Raw genomic sequence first — 17,342 nt, 5'->3', positions numbered from 1 at the left:
TCGGCATTTGATGATTCGTTCACCATTGCTGAACATTGTTCCTTTGGTACCCATTACATTCAGAATCTTTGAACATGGTACAGACACCGATGAACGTTATTGTAATATTGTATTCCTTCCCTTGTGCTATGGTCCTGATTTCATATTTATGTGGATGACAATGCGCGACCGCACAGAACTGCGCAGGTGGGGGAACTTTTGGAACGAGAGGGTATTCAGCGAACGGACTGGTCTTCCCCCGACTTAAATCCCATCGAGCACGTGTTGGATGCGTTGGGGACACGTACTGCACCACGTTCGCACGCACCAACCACAATCTAGCAATTGTTGACGGTCCCTGCGACGAGAACTCCTTAGCAGACCTACCGGGCAACATGGCAGCCCGATGCAGAACATGCATGTGAAAATCACACACCTTGTTAAGATTCACATTCCGCCTTTTGTAATGTCTCGGGGACTAGTATGAACCGCGGCATCTACAGTGTATTTATTGTCTTTGAATAAAAGTGTCATTTCTGTTCGTTTTATTGCTGCCCTCTGTATTATAAAATAGTTGTCCTTCTATGTATGGTCTATGTTTCATCGAGCTGCTATGACATCTCATGCGAAAGTTACTTTCCTCCTTTAGTTTTGCAAACGACTGTAGATTCTTTACATCCCTGGGGAAATTGCAAAGATTTTGTGACTATGTATCTCACTTCTTGTGTCACACTCGAACTGAGTGACCCTAATAGGCTGCCATTTCTCCTTATTATAATATGTCTGTGAGCGTTACTATTGTTTTCAAATTGCGATTGATCTTTGAAAATAAATTAGTAATGGAGTAATTGTACTGTGAGGCTACTGTCAGTATGCTTAACAGGTTAAGTAACCGTCTATAGGAGGTTGTTGAGTGGGCACCACCTGTTATTCATGTTACGCGCTTCTGTACAACAAGCGCTTTCTTCCTCAATGAAGAGTTAGCCCACAAAATGTCATAATGTCATAAGATTTTATTTAACGAAAAGATGAAAACTAAATAAACATTTTGACACTTTCGTTTGTTGAGTTTACAATGTCCAGTGCTCAAGTTTCTACAGTAGGCTTGATCATAGTACTTGCATCGCCACCAAAGAAACCTATTTCTGCTTCTACAGTAACAGTTGCCATCAACACGTGGGATCTTACCGATTTAATTGTGGTCGTATGTATGGGTCTCTCTCCGAAGTCGTACAGAGACTGATCTGCGATTTTCACTGCCACTATGTTGACGATCAGCTGTTAGTACTACCATTTTGCTCAAATGGCAAGTACCACAGTGCACTGATGTCCTCAACAGAATGTAGCTGACAAGGACTGTTTTCAGATAGCTCCGAGGGTCGTAGCTGGTGTATGGGCCATAGCGCCATCGCTTGTCGATGCAACGCTGGAGAATAATAACATGTGAGCAACCACACTATCGAAGAACACCTCTATTCTGCTGAAAGCATGTCACAGAGCAAGGAGGATAGCAATAGCCCGAGAACACTGCCAACTGACTCACAAAAATGAGGAAAGAGCACCATAACTGCTGACTGTCTACACTCTTGCAGATGCTTGGCCTTTTATTCTGATTTTGCGGTCTTCGGTCAGAAGACTGGTTTGAAGCAGCTCTCCACGCAGTCGATACTGCGCAAGCCTCTTCACCTCCACATAAATGCTACTATCTGCAGCTACTGCTTACTTTAGTGAAGCCTGGGTCTACCTCTATAATTTTACTCCCCCCCCCCCCCCCCCCCGCCGACCCTGCCTCCAGCCTACCCTCCACACACACACACACACACACACACACACACACACAGTTCACTCCAACGATCATTCCCTTTAGTCAAGTTACGTCACAAATTTCTTTTTTTCTCCAATTACATTCAGTTCCTCTTCATTGTGGCCATGGTGGTCTAGCTGGTAGACCACTAGACTTCAGCCCAGGAGGTTCTTCCTGAATCCCGAATGGGGGCGGATATTTTTTCCTCGTTCCAGTTGCTTCAGAACTGCCCTAGGTCCACTCAGTCTGCTATTAAATAAGTACCGGGGATCTTTCCCGGGGAAAAAACGCACCTGGGGTGACCGGCTCGCCACCCTCCCCCTCCTAGTGCAGCGGCAAAGAACGGCTGATCTCTCCCTAAGGCCAATAGCCCGATAACAGAATTGCGCCACAGACTTTACCTTTACTTTTACTTCTCTATTAGTTATTCGGTCTACTCATCTAATCTTCACCATTCTTATGTAGCACCACATTTCAAACGCTTCTATTGTCTTCCTGTCTAAACTTCGTATCGTCCACATATTACTTGCGTACAAAACTACACTCCATACAAATATCTTCACAAAAGACTTCCTGAAACTTAAATTTATATTAGACGTTAACGAATTCCTTTTTTCAGAGATTGTTTTCTTTCTATTACCAGTCTGCGTTTTATATCCTCTGTATTTCGGCCATCGTTAGTTATATTGCTGCTAATAGACCAGAACTCGTCTATTTACTAGTATAATTTCAAGTTTTAGTTATCGATTATTGAATAATTGGCCGGTTTTGGTGCCTTGGAAAAGACCGGGGACCTTAAGATTTTGCATGAACCGAGGTCTGGCAGCCACGTTGCACGAGAAAATGTGAAAAGTGTGAATATTAGTAAAAACCTAAGAAATACTCCCGTTTTCGTTGTTTGCTATCGAGTCGACGTAATGCCAGATCGTCACATTGGTCGCTTTTCTCTCCCAAACGTGTACATTTATCGTCTGCTAACTTATGTCGCGTGATTTACACTGTCCACTCATATTAATGTGAGTACCTACCAAAATACTGAATAAGCACTATGTGCTTCATGGACCGCTGCGAGACGTGACGGAAGGGAGTCCGTTAGGTTCCGGAAGGTACGGACAGGCATGTGGAGCCATGTTGACTCTAGTGCCGCGGCCAGCTGAGCTACGTTTCTCTGTTGAGGATCCACGGGGCGAACAACCTGTCTGAGGTAGTCCCACAGACTCTCGACTGAGTTTCTATCCAGAGAGTTTGGTGGCCAGGACAGTACGGTAAATCCATCCTGGTGCTCTTCGAACCACGCACGTTCTCTGCGAGCTGTGTGACACTTTCCACTGTCCTACTGATTGATGCCACCATGTTGTTGTTTGGTGTTCAGTCCAGAGACTGATTTGATGCAGCTATCCATGCTACTCTATCATGTGCAAGCTTCTTCATCTCCCAGTACCTACTGCAACCTACATCCTTCTTCTGTTTAGTGTATTCACCCTACACGCTGCCTTCCAATACTAAATTGGTGATCTCTTGATGCCTCAGAACATGTCCTACCAACTGATTCCTTCTTCTAATCAAGTTGTACCACAAATTTCTCTTCTCTCCAATTCTATTCAATACCACCTCATTAGTTATGTGACAATCCCATCTAATCTTCAGCATTCTTCTGTAGCACACTGACGAAAAACAAACTGCATGTAGGAGTGGACATGGACATGCATGCTTGTGTTGATACATTACGCCTTCCTGAATAGGGACATCACTGAGGGAATGCCAGTAAAACATTCCCCAGACAATGACCCTCCTTCCTCCAGCCTGGACCTTGCCGACGGCTGTTGCAGGGTGTTTTCTTCCGCACATTTCACGTCGTACACGCTAACAGTCGTCTGTTCAATGTAGCATAAAACGTGATTCATCTGAAAAGGCCACTCAGTGGACGCCCAGTTGCGGTGCCGGCGTGCAAATTTCAGCCTTCGTCGCTGATGAACAGCAGCCAGCATTGGTGCATGAACCAGGCACCTGTTGCAGAGGCCCACACTCAGCAATGCTCACTGAACAGTCGTTGAGGAGGAACCGTTGTTAACCCCTTGGTTCATCTGGGCGGTCGGTTGTTCAACAGTTCCTCGTCTATTCACCCGTACGCATCTCTGCAGCCGCCGTTCAAACCTTCCGTCTACTGCAGGGCTTCCGAACGTGTGGTCCGCAGACCCCTTAGGGGTCCGCCGGCTCTTTCTAGGAGGTCCGCGGTCGCCCTTCACCAAATCGTGCAAAATAATGAGTAAAATTATTGAATGAAAATGTGAAAATCAAATACATCACTATTTTTTTTTTCGTACTTCAGGTCGTGTTCCCAAGCAGCCTTTGCGGTTCCTAAATGAGAACGCATACACAGTTCAGTGCCGGAGAATAAGGCTTCTCTGCTCGACTGTTTCGCAACAATACGGTGGTCATTTGTGCGCCGGCTCACGGCGGTAGATGCGCTTAAACCTTTAACGCATGCGCGGAGCGACCTTTGTCAATCAATCACAGTGCTCGCTAGCACGTATGCGGCCCCAGGCATCATTAAATGTTAAACATTCTTTGTCAGTGCACTACCTATTTCATAAGTCGATCTTTGACCTTCAAGTTGTTTTCATTCATCTCTAAACCAAAGACTATTGATACTTCAGGGGGGGGGGGGGGGGAGGGGGGCTTAGTGGGAACAGGGAACTTGCATTAAGAAGCTTTCAGTTCCCATGGGTTTCGCTCTGAAATTTAAAGTTACTGTGCTCTTGACTGACTAGGGGTCCGCCATGGATTTTCGAATGAAGAAGGGGTCCGCCAGCTGAAAAAGTTGGGAAGCCCTGGTCTACTGCTACTGTGCAACACAGTTGCCTACGCACCAGTTCTGGATACTGTCATTTTGCCATGCGCGGTATACGTTAACCACGGCGACACTCGAACAGTTTACAAACTTAGCCATTTTGGAAATGCTTCCACCCTTGGCTCGAAAGCCAATGATCACGCCCCTTTGGACATCAGATAAATCGCTCTGTATCCGCGGCATGACAACGACAGCATTGTTTTCTGCGTCCAGCCCCCCATCCTCATCCCCCGACATGCTTCGTATACCTCCGCTGCTAGTGCTACAACCTGCCGTCTGTGAGTGGTTACAGCACTTTGATGTCGAACATAGGTGGTGACCACATTACTGTGACAGGACCGGTAATTTTCCTATACTCCGTTACCCATGTAATACTTGTGCTGACGTTCACCTTACACCTTGTGTCAAGAAATATCCATTCCGTTCGACTGATTAACAAAATTCTTTGCTGTTTCCTACATCAGCAAATCTCAAAGTTTTAATTTCTTCCCCCTGAACCTTAGCTCCCTTTCTATATTTCCCCCTGGTTTCCTTTACTGCCTGCACAACGTACAGAGTGTGTAAGATCGATGATGAGATGCAAACCTGTTTCACTACCTTATCATCTGTTGCTTCTATTTCGTGTTCTTCGACTCTTATAACTGCTTCCTCAGTAGCTCGGGGTAATAAACGACGGCGAAAGATTATCGCACCGTTTTTGCGACTGGATAAGTGGTGGACACGTACGGTTGCGGAAACTAGTAATCCCAGGAACGTTACTTTGTTTAGCACCGATGACGCATTTCTCTGGATTTATGAGGATTCTGCAGTCATCAGACCTTTGGAAGATTATGCCATCATTTATGTGTGCGAAGCGCAAGTGCAGTCACCGCAATGCTTCTTCGATAAAGTGCAGAAAAGTCTTGCTGCATATTTGGTTATAGGCTTTTACTCTGCCCAATGTCGGCCCTCTATAGTCGCCACAGGGACGCCAGCCGTCTGGATTCTTTGGTACTAAATGAAGGGAAGAAGCCCTGTCGCTTTCATACAAGTTCCATGCTACAGCGAGGAGCGACTGGGAAGACATGGAACTGCCGTATAAATCAAGCTACAGCAGTTGTAATTAAAGGCTTACGTATATCTTGTGGTGCGAAGTTAAGGCGCGTATTAAAGCACGCCAGCGTTGGGGCGAACTCAAGTCATTTGACTGGCGATTGTCAGGGCAGGCACAAATTGTTCAGCATCCGCAACAGACGCTCAGCCGTGCGTCTCGCTTGTATGAAGTCGGCTGATTAATGACATGCAATAAGTATAGTGGTATTATACGGTGATCTTTGAACTTATTTGGATTCAACAACCAACAGTCAGTCAACAGATTCGGAAAAGTCTTCCAACGGTAGACAAGTTGAGATATTTAGGTGAGAAAATGAGCTAATTGGATAAGTCGGGAAGCTAGCAAATAAAGAACTGCAAAACTAAGAAGATTGTACAAATTGGCTTGAAGCAGTTACAATAAAAAAATCTCTATTACAGAATGCAAAATTACGACATTACATTGCGCTTGTTAAAACAAGTATTTTGCGCATATGAATCTGACAGCAGATCTCAAATCAAAAATATCAAAAGACAAGAAAGAAATATTTTGAGTAAAATTCTAGGACCAAAAGATGAGAATGGAATTCGAATGATTAATATCTCAAAAGAAACCCATCAAGTTACAGAAATAGTGACAGATATAATCGGAAAATGACGATTACAGTTTTTTGTATCATTTATGTAGAAAGCATGTTCAACAGGCTCACAAAAGATTTCAGTTTTAGATTGAGCTTACCAGTTGGCTAACAAAAATTCATGATCACGAAAAGAAATTGACATACAGGAAGAAGTACTGTAATAAAAAGATAGACCAAAATTTCTAATAATGATGAACACTCAGAGATTTGCTGAGAAGCCATCTTGACAATCTTTAGAATGTATAGATGAACGGGAAAGGAAAAACACAGCGAATGGATGAAGAGGTATTCGGAGGAAAAAGAGGAAAAAGCGCTACATAGTTAAAACATGTTCTCCAGTGGGACACAAAATTAAAAGAATATGTACACTTCTCTGTGAACGACCAGCCGCTATCCACTTTCTTTTATAGGAGCCACGTTTCGAATGCGTCAGCTGCAACAGGGAGAGCGCCAGATGTGACGTGATGCAGGTACGCTAACGAACGGTCTGTATTCCTTAATAACAGACCAATAACGCCATTCTTGACGTATCATGAAGTGCCCTGAACAGAAAGTCAAGTTTAAGACAAGGACGCTGCGTTAGTCTCTACATCGCAGTTTAAAAAAGAAGTTGAGTGAATGACGTTTCAATACACGCTTTTATGGCGACCACTGGAAGTCCGATATATAGTCGCCTTTTCTATCATTTTTACTAATGCCTTTGTTCACCAGGCGGTAAATCTGGTAAAGACGAGGATGTCCTCGAAGCAAATTGTATTGACAGAAGTGGGAAATGTTACAACATGAAGTACCAGTGCCCTATTTATCATACTTTGTGGAGATGTTATCACCTAAGAGTACTAAACGATTAAACAATGGAGTCCTTGGATAAAAAGTTCTCCGTTACCGTGAAATATCGAAAGATTTAAGTTTCATTCCATTCGCAAATGAAGTCCATCAACAACATGACAGGCGTGACCCGCATAGACACAAAAATGCTCCAGTATTCGTCATGCAATGTATCCAAATAGCCTCCAAACATCATTTTGAGAAATTTCTTCCCCTGCCTGAAAGGCTTGCTGTGCCAGTACATGAAGTTTGCAGGCTCAAGGGTAGTGTGAAAGTATACAGCCTCCCATCGCATCTCAGACATTCTCTATCCTTGACAAATTAATGAACCGGGCAGGTCATTTAAAGCTCCTTACATTCCTCAAGGTGTTTGTGGTGTGAACTGTAGTTATGGTCTTGCATTATCCTACCGAAAAATATCACTTGGTACTGTGGTCTTGCAGAGTGTGGCTACAGGGTTTATCATCCTTGCCAAATAAAAATACTGACGAGCATTCAACCTCCCTTCAATAATTACCAAATCATTTCTGTTATCGTATCCAACAGCTTTCACACTACGATTCCAGGACTTGGAGAGGTATAGATCTCGAGAATCGCTGCTTTCTGTGGCCTTTCAGCAGGACGTCGATCTGACCGTAACAAACCGAAGAAAGAGTCATCACTGAAAACCACTCAATGTGCCTGTTGACTCTGGCTCTGCGCCATGCAAGTCTGTTGTCCGTAGTATGATATCAGCGGTTAACGACGCATGGCAACTCGAGATCTCAGCCCTCTTCTACTAATTTTTTCCTGGAGATAGGTATTGATATAACGAGTGTAATGTCTGTCCGAGTATGAGCTGTAGTCATCCTTCTATTGGTCAGAGACAGTCGAACAATCCTACGGTCTTCTCGTGTTTGGTGCAGTCTTTTTGGAAGGATTCGTGCCAAGTCATCTTGCCACACTGTTGTCGTGAGTCCATCTGGTCGGCCCTCGTTCTGCAGTCTTTTGCACTACTGCCTTTGTCGGTGAGATGGTCCAGTCTTCGTCATCCAATGATTCGCCCTTGCCCAAGTCCGAAAGATGCTAATAAGCAATTTCCGCCTTAAATTTCCATTAACTTTAGACACACCCAGTCGTCATCATGTAGTCACACTAATCTTTATGTGTAGGAAGGTCTTTAATCTGTGCTGAAAATATGCTTTCCCAAGGATGAAATTTGATCAACGTATCGCACAAGCTTGAAAACACTACATTTGGTATGAGTCCAGGTTCTCATGGTCTAACAATTTCCGTTAATGTACTGATCTACCACGCGACTGTACGTGATACGAACCCAGACGAAGACGTGTACGTTTTGTGGTAGAGAAGGCTGGCTGGTCCTTACCCTGGCAGAGCTCCATGGGCCGGAGGCGCAGCTCCTTCTGGCTCTGGCATGCCTCCATGCGCATGGCGCACTCTGACGGGTAGGTGCGCATGTCGGAGGCGCATACGGGCCCGCTCCCGCTCCCGCTGCCGGCCGCTCCCGCCTCCGGCTCGGCGCCGCAGTCGAACTGGCAGGTGCAGTGCGGGTACTCGTCGGGCCCCAGCCGACACGTCGCGTCGAAGTCGCACTCGATGTTGAGGCAGGCCTCGCGCTCCGCGTCCACCGTGTTCTCAAGCGACGTCTGCCACGAGTCCAGGTCCAGCTCGAAGGCGCCACCGGGCAGCGGCTGGAATACTACCTCTTCCGCCTCCGTCTGCAGCGTCGTCGGGACCGTAGTCAGGTCTTCTTCTTCTGCGAAAACATTGCTCGTCAACGGCGTGGTAGCGTCTTCAGGAGACTAGTTGGCACTACAGTAAAAGTGTGATTCTGCGTCTCTCGTCATTGTAGACTGCAGTGTTTGTGGAATATGCAGGTGACGGAAAAAGACACTGACGGAAAAAAAAATCGCAACACCAAGAAGGAGTTGTGAGACATAAACGAATTTTAGTAGGCGTGTTTCTGGATCTGAAAGAGGCCTCGGGAGTTGCATATGGCGCTAGTAGCGCCATTATGAAACTCAGGTTTGCTTTAAATACGCGTTGCAACGGTCTTGAGCATTATATACCTTCCAAATTGTACATTACTGGCCATTAAGATTGCTACACCACGAAGATGACGTGTTAGAGACGAGAAATTTAACCGCATGTGATATGCAAATGATAAGTTTCTCAGAGCATTCACACAAGGTTGGCGACGGTGGTGACACCTACAACGTGCTGACACGAGGAAAGTTTCCAAACGATTTCTCATACACAAACAGCAGTTGACCCGCGTGGCCTGTTGAAACGTTGTTGTGATGCCTCGTGTAAGGAGGAGAATTGCGTACCATCATGTTTCCGACTTTGATAAAGGTCGGATTGTAGCCTATCGCGATTGCGGTTTATCGTATCGCGACATTGCTGCTCGCGTTGGTGGAGATACTGTTAGCAGAATATGGAATCGGTGGGTTCAGGAGGGTAACACGGAACGCCGTGCTGGATCCAAATGGTTCAAATGGCTCTGAGCACTATGGGACTTAACTTCTGAGGTCATCAGTCCCCTAGAACTTAGAACTACTTAAACCTAACTAACCTAAGGACAACACACACATCCATGCCCGAGGCAGGATTCGAACCTGCGACCGTAGAGGTCGCGCGGTTCCTGACTGCAGCGCCTAGAACCGCTTGGCCACTCTGGCCGGCGTGCTGGATCCCAACGGCCACGTATCACTAGCAGTCGAGATGACAGGCATCTTATCCGCATGGCTGTAACGGATCGTGCAACCACGTCTCGATCCCTGAGACAACAGATGGGGACGTTTGCAAGACAACGACCATCTGCACGAACAGTTCGACGACGTTTGCAGCAGCATGGATTATCAGCTCGGAGATCGTGGCTGCGGTTACCCTTGACGCTGCACCACAGACAGGAGCGCCTGTGATGGTGTACTCACCGACGTACCTGGGTGCACGAATGGCAGAACGTCATTTTTTCGGATGAATCCAGGTTCTGCTTACAGCATCGTGATGGTCCCATCCGTGTTTGGCGACATCGCGGTGAACGCACATTGGAAGCGTGTATTCGTCATCGCCATACTGGCATATCACCGGGCGTGATTGTATGGAGTGCCATTAGTTACACGTCTCGGTCGCCTCTTGTTCGCATTGACGGCTCTTGGAACAGTGGACGTTACATTTCAAATGTGTTACGACCCGTGGCTCTACCCTTCATTCGATCCCTGCGAAACCCTACATTTCGACAGGATAATGCACGACCGCATGTTGCAGGTCCTGCACGGGCCTTTCTGGATACAGAAAATGTTCGACTGCTGCCCTGGCCAGCACATTCTCCAGATCACTCACCAATTGAAAACGTCTGGTCAATGGTGGCCGAACAGTTGGCTCGTCACAATGCGCCAGTCACTACTCTTGACGAATTGTGGTATCGTATTGAAGCTGCATGGGCAGCTGTACCTGTACACGCCATACAAGCTCTGTTTCACTCAATGCCCAGGAGTATCAAGGCCGTTATTAGGGCCAGGCGTGGTTGTTCTGGGTACTGTATTCTCAGGATCTATGCACCCAAATTGCGTGAAAATGTAATAACATGTCAGTTCTAGTATAATATATTTGTCCAATGAATACCCGTTTATCATCTGCATTTCTTCTTGGTGTAGCAATTTTAATGGCCAGTAGTGTACTTGGTGTGTTGGTGCTAGTCAAGAATGCCTTTAAGGTGACAAAGACGCCATTATCAACAGCTCATTGAGTTTGAACGAGGTCGTATACTAGTGCTACGAGAAGCTGGATGTTCCTTCTATGATATTGCAGAAGGACTTCGCAGGAATGTACGTAGTCGCTATACATGATTGCTGGCAGTGATGGTCACGGGAATGTACGGTCGCAGGAAGACCGGGCTGCAGACGGCCATGTGACACAGCCGCGAGTGAAGATCGTCGTGTTCGGCGTATGGCCCTGTTGCACCGTACTGCATCTGCAGCAGCAGTTTGAGCAGCATTTTGCACCACATTGATGCAACGAACTGCTGCAAATCGGTTACTTCAAGGACAGTTCCGAGCCAGACGCCCTGTAGCGTGCATTCCACTGACCCCAAACCACCGCCATTTGCGACTTCATTGGTATTAAACGGTACCTCATTGGAGAGCAGGGTGGAGGTCTGTTGTGTTTTCTGATCAAAGTTGGTTCTGTCGCGGTGCCAGTGATAGATGTGTGTTGGTTAGGAGGCCAGTTGAGGGCCTGCAAACAATCTGTCTGCGTGCTAAACACATTGGACCTACACCTGCAGTTATGGTCTGGGGTAGCCTACGCAACCTGAGTGCAAATTTGTACGTCAATGTGGTGATTCGATATCTTGTGTTTCCATTCACGAACAGCATTCCAGGAGATGTTGTTTAACATGATAACGCCTGTCCACTTACCGCTTTTGTAACCCATCACGCTGTACAGATTGTCGACATGTTGTCTTGCCTTGCTCAGTCACCAGTCTCCAGTCGAGCACATATGGGACAACATCGGACGACAACTCTGGCGTCACGCACAAACAGCATTAGCGGTCTCTGTATTGATCGACCAAGTGCAACAGGCATGAAACTCTATCCCACATCCGGCACCTATACAATACAATGCATGCACGTTTACAAGCTTGCGTTCAGAATTCTGGCGGTTACACCGGTTATTATTGCACCAGCATTTCACGTTGGCAGTGTCTTATCCCGCGCTTACAATATCCTGTGATTTTGAAATGTTAATCACTTAATTTTGTTTTTCCACAGACAAATGTATTCCCTAAATTTCAGTACTCTAAATCAGTTATTTTTTGGTGTTGAGATTTTTTCCGTCATTGTAGAAAGAGTGTGATGTTAAGGCTCGTTCTGTGACCATGGAGTTTCTTTTTTCGTTTTTGTGCGTTTGAACGACACAGAAAGATATTGGACCAGAGTGTGCATTGATTGGTAGGTTTGAAGTTCACGGAGCAAAAAACGTAAATTGAGTTAAACAACGCGCAATAAGTAAAATTCGCCTCTGCAACAATGGCACTTCAAAAGGCTACCGTTTCCGGAAAATTACTCCTGCTTCATCAAACATTGTAACAGCGAGACATTTCTCACCTAAATATAACTCACGTGAACAGGGATACCTTTAGCCACTCGGGGCAGGACGGGTTACTAGACAGAGATGTATGTACACATTCCGCTTTAACCTGCACAAGCTGTTAGCCATGCAAGCAAGATGCCGCACGTTACCAGCAGTTTTACTCCCAACCACGCCAAGTTACACTCAAACCAAGCAGGCTAAAGGAGTCTTGCTTGCCTCCCAGTCTCTGTTACGCTACGTAGCAATTATTTCTGTGCACTTTGTAGTATTAGGATTAGAGCTCGGAAGTTGATTAAAAGTCATTTTTTGTTCGACTATTACTAGACCTGCCCTCCCAGGCGACACCGTCTTATCGTACGCATCTTCAATGCCTTGCGGGAGGGTTTGCGTGCTTTGATGAGATCGAGAGCTGCGCCGGCGGTAGCGTAGCTACTGGCATCGATACCCAAGCAGGGGAGGCCTCGACTGAGGAGCCAGACGAAGTGTGTCCCACAACATAGGGTAGGGGATGGGGGCTGGATACGCTGGGTCGTCGACTCCTCTAAGGGAGCTAACCTTGAAATGAAAGCCCGGTCCTACAGGGTGGGGGTCGAGCGCCTGGAAAAAAAATAATAAATGAAAAAATGCTATTGCGAATAACTCTTCAAGGAATGTCGGACTGCCCCTATGAAGACAAACTGTGCTAGGAAACAGGAATATGGATTTACCAGTGCTTAAATTTGGAACATGGAACGTGCGTACACGGTTGCAAACGGGAGCTATGAATAGTGTTTGCAGAAGAGGTGCTAAGGTATGGAATGGGAGTTGTTGCACTGCAGGAAATCAGGTGGAAGAGAAGAGAAGGGATTTATAAGCAGAAATTCTTCCTGTACTATTTAGGAAAAGACGAAAGACAAGGGGAGTGTGGAATTGGGTTTATAGTCTCCAAAGATATGCGTAGATCTGTTATTGCTTTCACACCACATAATGAAAGAATATGTACTCTTCGTATGAAGGGAAATATCACGATGTGACGTTAGTGAATGTATATGCACCTACGGGAGAGTCAAATGAAGATACTGTGGACATCTTACATGGTCAACTGCAGGAGGTTTGTGACAGAGAACCCAGATTTGATTCCAAAATAGTTCTTGGCGACTATAATGCAAAACTGGGAAAGGAAGAGGCATTCAGAAGAGGGTGTCGTAAGGAAAGTCGGATAAAACTAATAATAATGGTATGATGGTTGCCCAGTTTGCTTCTGCAAACAAGTTGAAGGCAGTAAGTACCTGTTTTCCAAGGAAAAATATCTACAAAGGGACTTGGAAAATACCAGAAACAAATGAAGCAAACCAAAAAGATCATATATTGATATCAAAGAGGTGGGCATCCGATGTGGAAAATATGCGCACTTTCCGAGGAGCTAATTCTGATTCTGACCATTACCTAGTAGGAGCCAAAATGAGATAAAAACTTGCCATGGCTATCGAAGGAAGTAGTACCTGAGTAAAGGAATGGAATTTAGAACAGCTGAAAGATAGGGGTGCTGTCCAGGAGTGCCATAACAGATTGAAACCGGAGTTACAAACAAAAGATGATGGAGATGACATAGACAAAGACTGGAACTCTATTAAAGATGCCATTAGGACAACAGCACATGAAATACTGGGGGGAAACAAGGAGACTTAGGATTGAAGACTGGTATGATGATGAATGTAGGCAGGCAGTGGAACAGAAACAAGAAGCAAGGCTGAAATGCTTGCAGCGGAACAATAGATCGAATCAGACATTGTATAATGAAAAGAAAATAGAGGCAGCAACGGTATGTAGGGAAAAAAAAGAAGCCATGAAGAGGAAGATAGAGGCGATAGAAGAGCCTACCAAAGGAATGAAACCAAAAAAATTCTAAAAGAAAATTAAAGAAGGAACTTGACAACATGGACCGAAAATAACAGTTTGTAAGGACAAAGAGTCAAATCTGATGACAGATAAACAACATGTTCTGTATAGATGGAGAGAATATTTCAAGGGAATTTTTGAGGGCAATCCTACCAGGAATGAGCAGCCAATCTATTACACCTCTGATCCACAAATAGTGGAACCAACGTTAGGGGAAGTACGGAAGATAATGTATTGCCTAAACAATTACAAAGCACCAGGACCGACGAAATAACTGCAGAAGTGCTAAAAATGGGGGAACTGATCTCCAAAAGCGCATCCACAAACTTATTAAGTTGATATCATATCAGGAAAGAACCCCGGAAGAATGGACCTCAGGTGTAATTCACCCAATACGCAAGAAAGGAAACAAGACCTACTGTTCAAATTACCGACGAATTACCCTGCTGGATGTAACCTATAAGATCTTCTCTAGTACTATCGACAACAGATTAGCAGCATATGCGGAAGAGATTCTGGGGGAATATCAGCGTGGATTCCGGACTTATAACAACAGACCAGATATTTGTATTGAGGCAAATACATGAAAAGGAATATAACACTGAGCTTCATAACCTCTGTGTAGACTTCAAGCAGGCCTTTGATAGTCTCGATAGTGCTCAAATGCTAAATGATTGGCTGCTGCTTGATATACCATCGAAGTTCTATAAATGAAACAAAGTACATGAGTTTCAACAGAAAGGAAAATAATAACTTGGACAGACATTCAGCAGGTGGTTTCGATTTTGAATATATTCAGAACTTCTCACGGCATTACAACCCTCTGTGGATTTATAGTCTCATCAACAAGTTTCCTCCATTCTGGCGTCTCCAGGGTCATCGTCGGACTCTATCTTCTTCCACATCATTTATCCACTGTCTCGGTGGCCTTCCTCTCTGTCGTCTTCCGGCTGGCCTCCATTAAACAATCTTTTTAGTTATTCTTTATTTAGTTCTTTATTTATTTTGTTCTTTATTAACAGCACAAATTCCATGCCAATTGAAATAAAACTGCGCATCCTAAGTTTAAGAAATTGTTGGCCTCCAGATTAGTAAAAGGCAGCTGAAGCAGCAACTAGATGAGATCATGACCAAGCCAGTTGTAATTTATGGATGCGAAACACGGACGCTAACGAGTGTTGATAAGCAGCAGCTCATGATATTTGAACTTAGATTGCTGCGCGAGATCTATGAGGCAGTTCAGGATGATATGGATATCTGGAGATCTAATACGCATGCTGATCTGGACCGCCACATACAAGGAGCTGACATAGTAACAATTATAGAAAGTAGAAGAATAGCCTGTCTTGGACATGTCATCAGGATGGATAGTGGAAGAAAAACTAAAAAGTTTTTTAATGGAGGCCAGCCGGAAGAAGACAGAGAGGAAGGCCACGAGAACAATGGATAAATGATGTGGAAGAAGATATGAAATCTCTCAGAGTCCGAGGATGGCGCTGGAGACGGCAGAATGGAGGAAACTTGTTGATGAGACTAAAATCCACAGAGGGTTGTAATGCCATGAGAAGAAGATCACAAGACATGGCTCAATGAAATATGTATTACTGTCAGTCATTGAATGTCAGAAAATGGTGAATTTTATTTGTCATTTTTCCTTTTCCGGCGTTTTTCGGGATTATTTACTTTTTGTCGAAACGGTTTCTTTCCACTAGTCCTGGCGATTCTCAATTCGAACCATAATCAGGTTACCTCTAATACGTATTTTCTCTAGTAAGCAGAGCCATCTCTGAAAGTCGATCCTTTGCACCTATGAACGTGAGGTTGTCTATTGCACTGCAAAGCCAACTAAAGTAAGCTATACCAATTTTAATTGTTTTTCGAAGATGTGTATGCGGTGTTTAATGTCAACTGAGCCTATTTTTCCTGTTTCAATAAATGTTTGCCCTAAATTTAGAAAGACTATATGCTGCAAAATGTCACTTCGTTATGTAACCGCAGCGCGGCTTACGCAACTGCCGGAAGTGAATTTGGGTGCAAGCAATACTAGTGCGCCCAGCCAGCCTCGCGTAGCTCCTTTAACGCTATATTCTTAAGCATAGTAGACTATTCTGTGTATATCGAAGTATGTTGCAGCAGTCACATATATATAATCAAAGAGGTGGGGGGGGGGGGGGGGGGGGGCAGGCCCCCCCTCATGTGGCTGGTTCCCCCCCCTTGAGCTGTGAGTGTTTGTTGATGACTCAGTAACTGGGATGTTTGGGATTGGTCCTTAACCATAAGCCAATGGGATTCTTTTTTTTTTGCTGTGTGTAATATTTATAATTTTTTAAATGTTTTAATATAAGTTTTTTTAAATATCACAGGAGATAAGGAAAGGATAGGTACCATATTTCAGTTTCTATAATAATGTGTCACATCTACAACAACTTTAATCTTGCTAAATGGCCTCAGGTGCGTAGCACACATATCCACACACTAGTCAGTCTTTGTCTTCTTTCAAAATATTTATAGAGTGAGGGAAGCGCTGGTGAAATTTTCAAACTGTCGTAACGTATTCGAGGTTCCCGGCACAATTTGCATTGCGAGACATCTTCCGATTTACTAGAAACTTCATTATAAACAGAGAAAAACTTTTTCCCTGCTCACTTGGGCTCTGTTTCGTGACTGGTATATATTCCCCAATTCTTAATTTCTCCTCAATCTCCTTTGCGTTTGGTTTGTTCATTTTTCTGTTCGCACCGTTATGATAACTGTGCTGCAGTGAAACTATCTAAGGAAACATATAGTTGGATTGCTACGTTGGATTGACAGCGCGACCTATCGTCACGTGCAGTAGACTGAACGGGTCCATGAAGCTTGCCAGGCTTGCGGAAACACAAGCTGGTCTGCTTTAACCACTGTGGTTCAGTACACATGTACTCTTGTGGCTCTGAGCACTATGGGACTTAACTGCTGAGGTCATCAGTCCCCTAGAACTTAGAACTACTTAAACCTAACAAACCTAAGGGCATCAGTAAGTGGCTCGAAACAGAATACCCAGACACTCCGGGATGATGATGGCATTGAAACAGAGGATGACACGCGTTAAGCTGAAATACTAAACACCTTTTTCCAAAGCTGTTTCACAGAGCAAGACCGCACTGCAGTTCCTTCTCTAAATCCTCGCACAAACGAAAAAATGGCTGACATCGAA

At 44.8% G+C, this 17,342-nt stretch overlaps 1 protein-coding gene across 1 annotated transcript in view; it reads right to left on the bottom strand.

Annotated features, from left to right (window-relative positions):
• The window catches only part of LOC126335939 (agrin-like), a 366,195-nt gene that overhangs the window by 213,233 nt on the left and 135,620 nt on the right, over nt 1-17,342 (bottom strand). Inside the window, exon 9 of the mRNA XM_049999415.1 lies at nt 8,541-8,930. Coding sequence (XP_049855372.1) covers nt 8,541-8,930 — 390 coding nt within the window. The remainder of the gene's footprint in view (nt 1-8,540; nt 8,931-17,342) is intronic.

This window comes from Schistocerca gregaria, chromosome 2 (genome assembly GCF_023897955.1).
Source record: "Schistocerca gregaria isolate iqSchGreg1 chromosome 2, iqSchGreg1.2, whole genome shotgun sequence".
In the NCBI taxonomy this organism is placed as follows: domain Eukaryota; kingdom Metazoa; phylum Arthropoda; class Insecta; order Orthoptera; family Acrididae; genus Schistocerca; species Schistocerca gregaria.
This window is presented reverse-complemented; position numbering and strand designations above follow the sequence as displayed.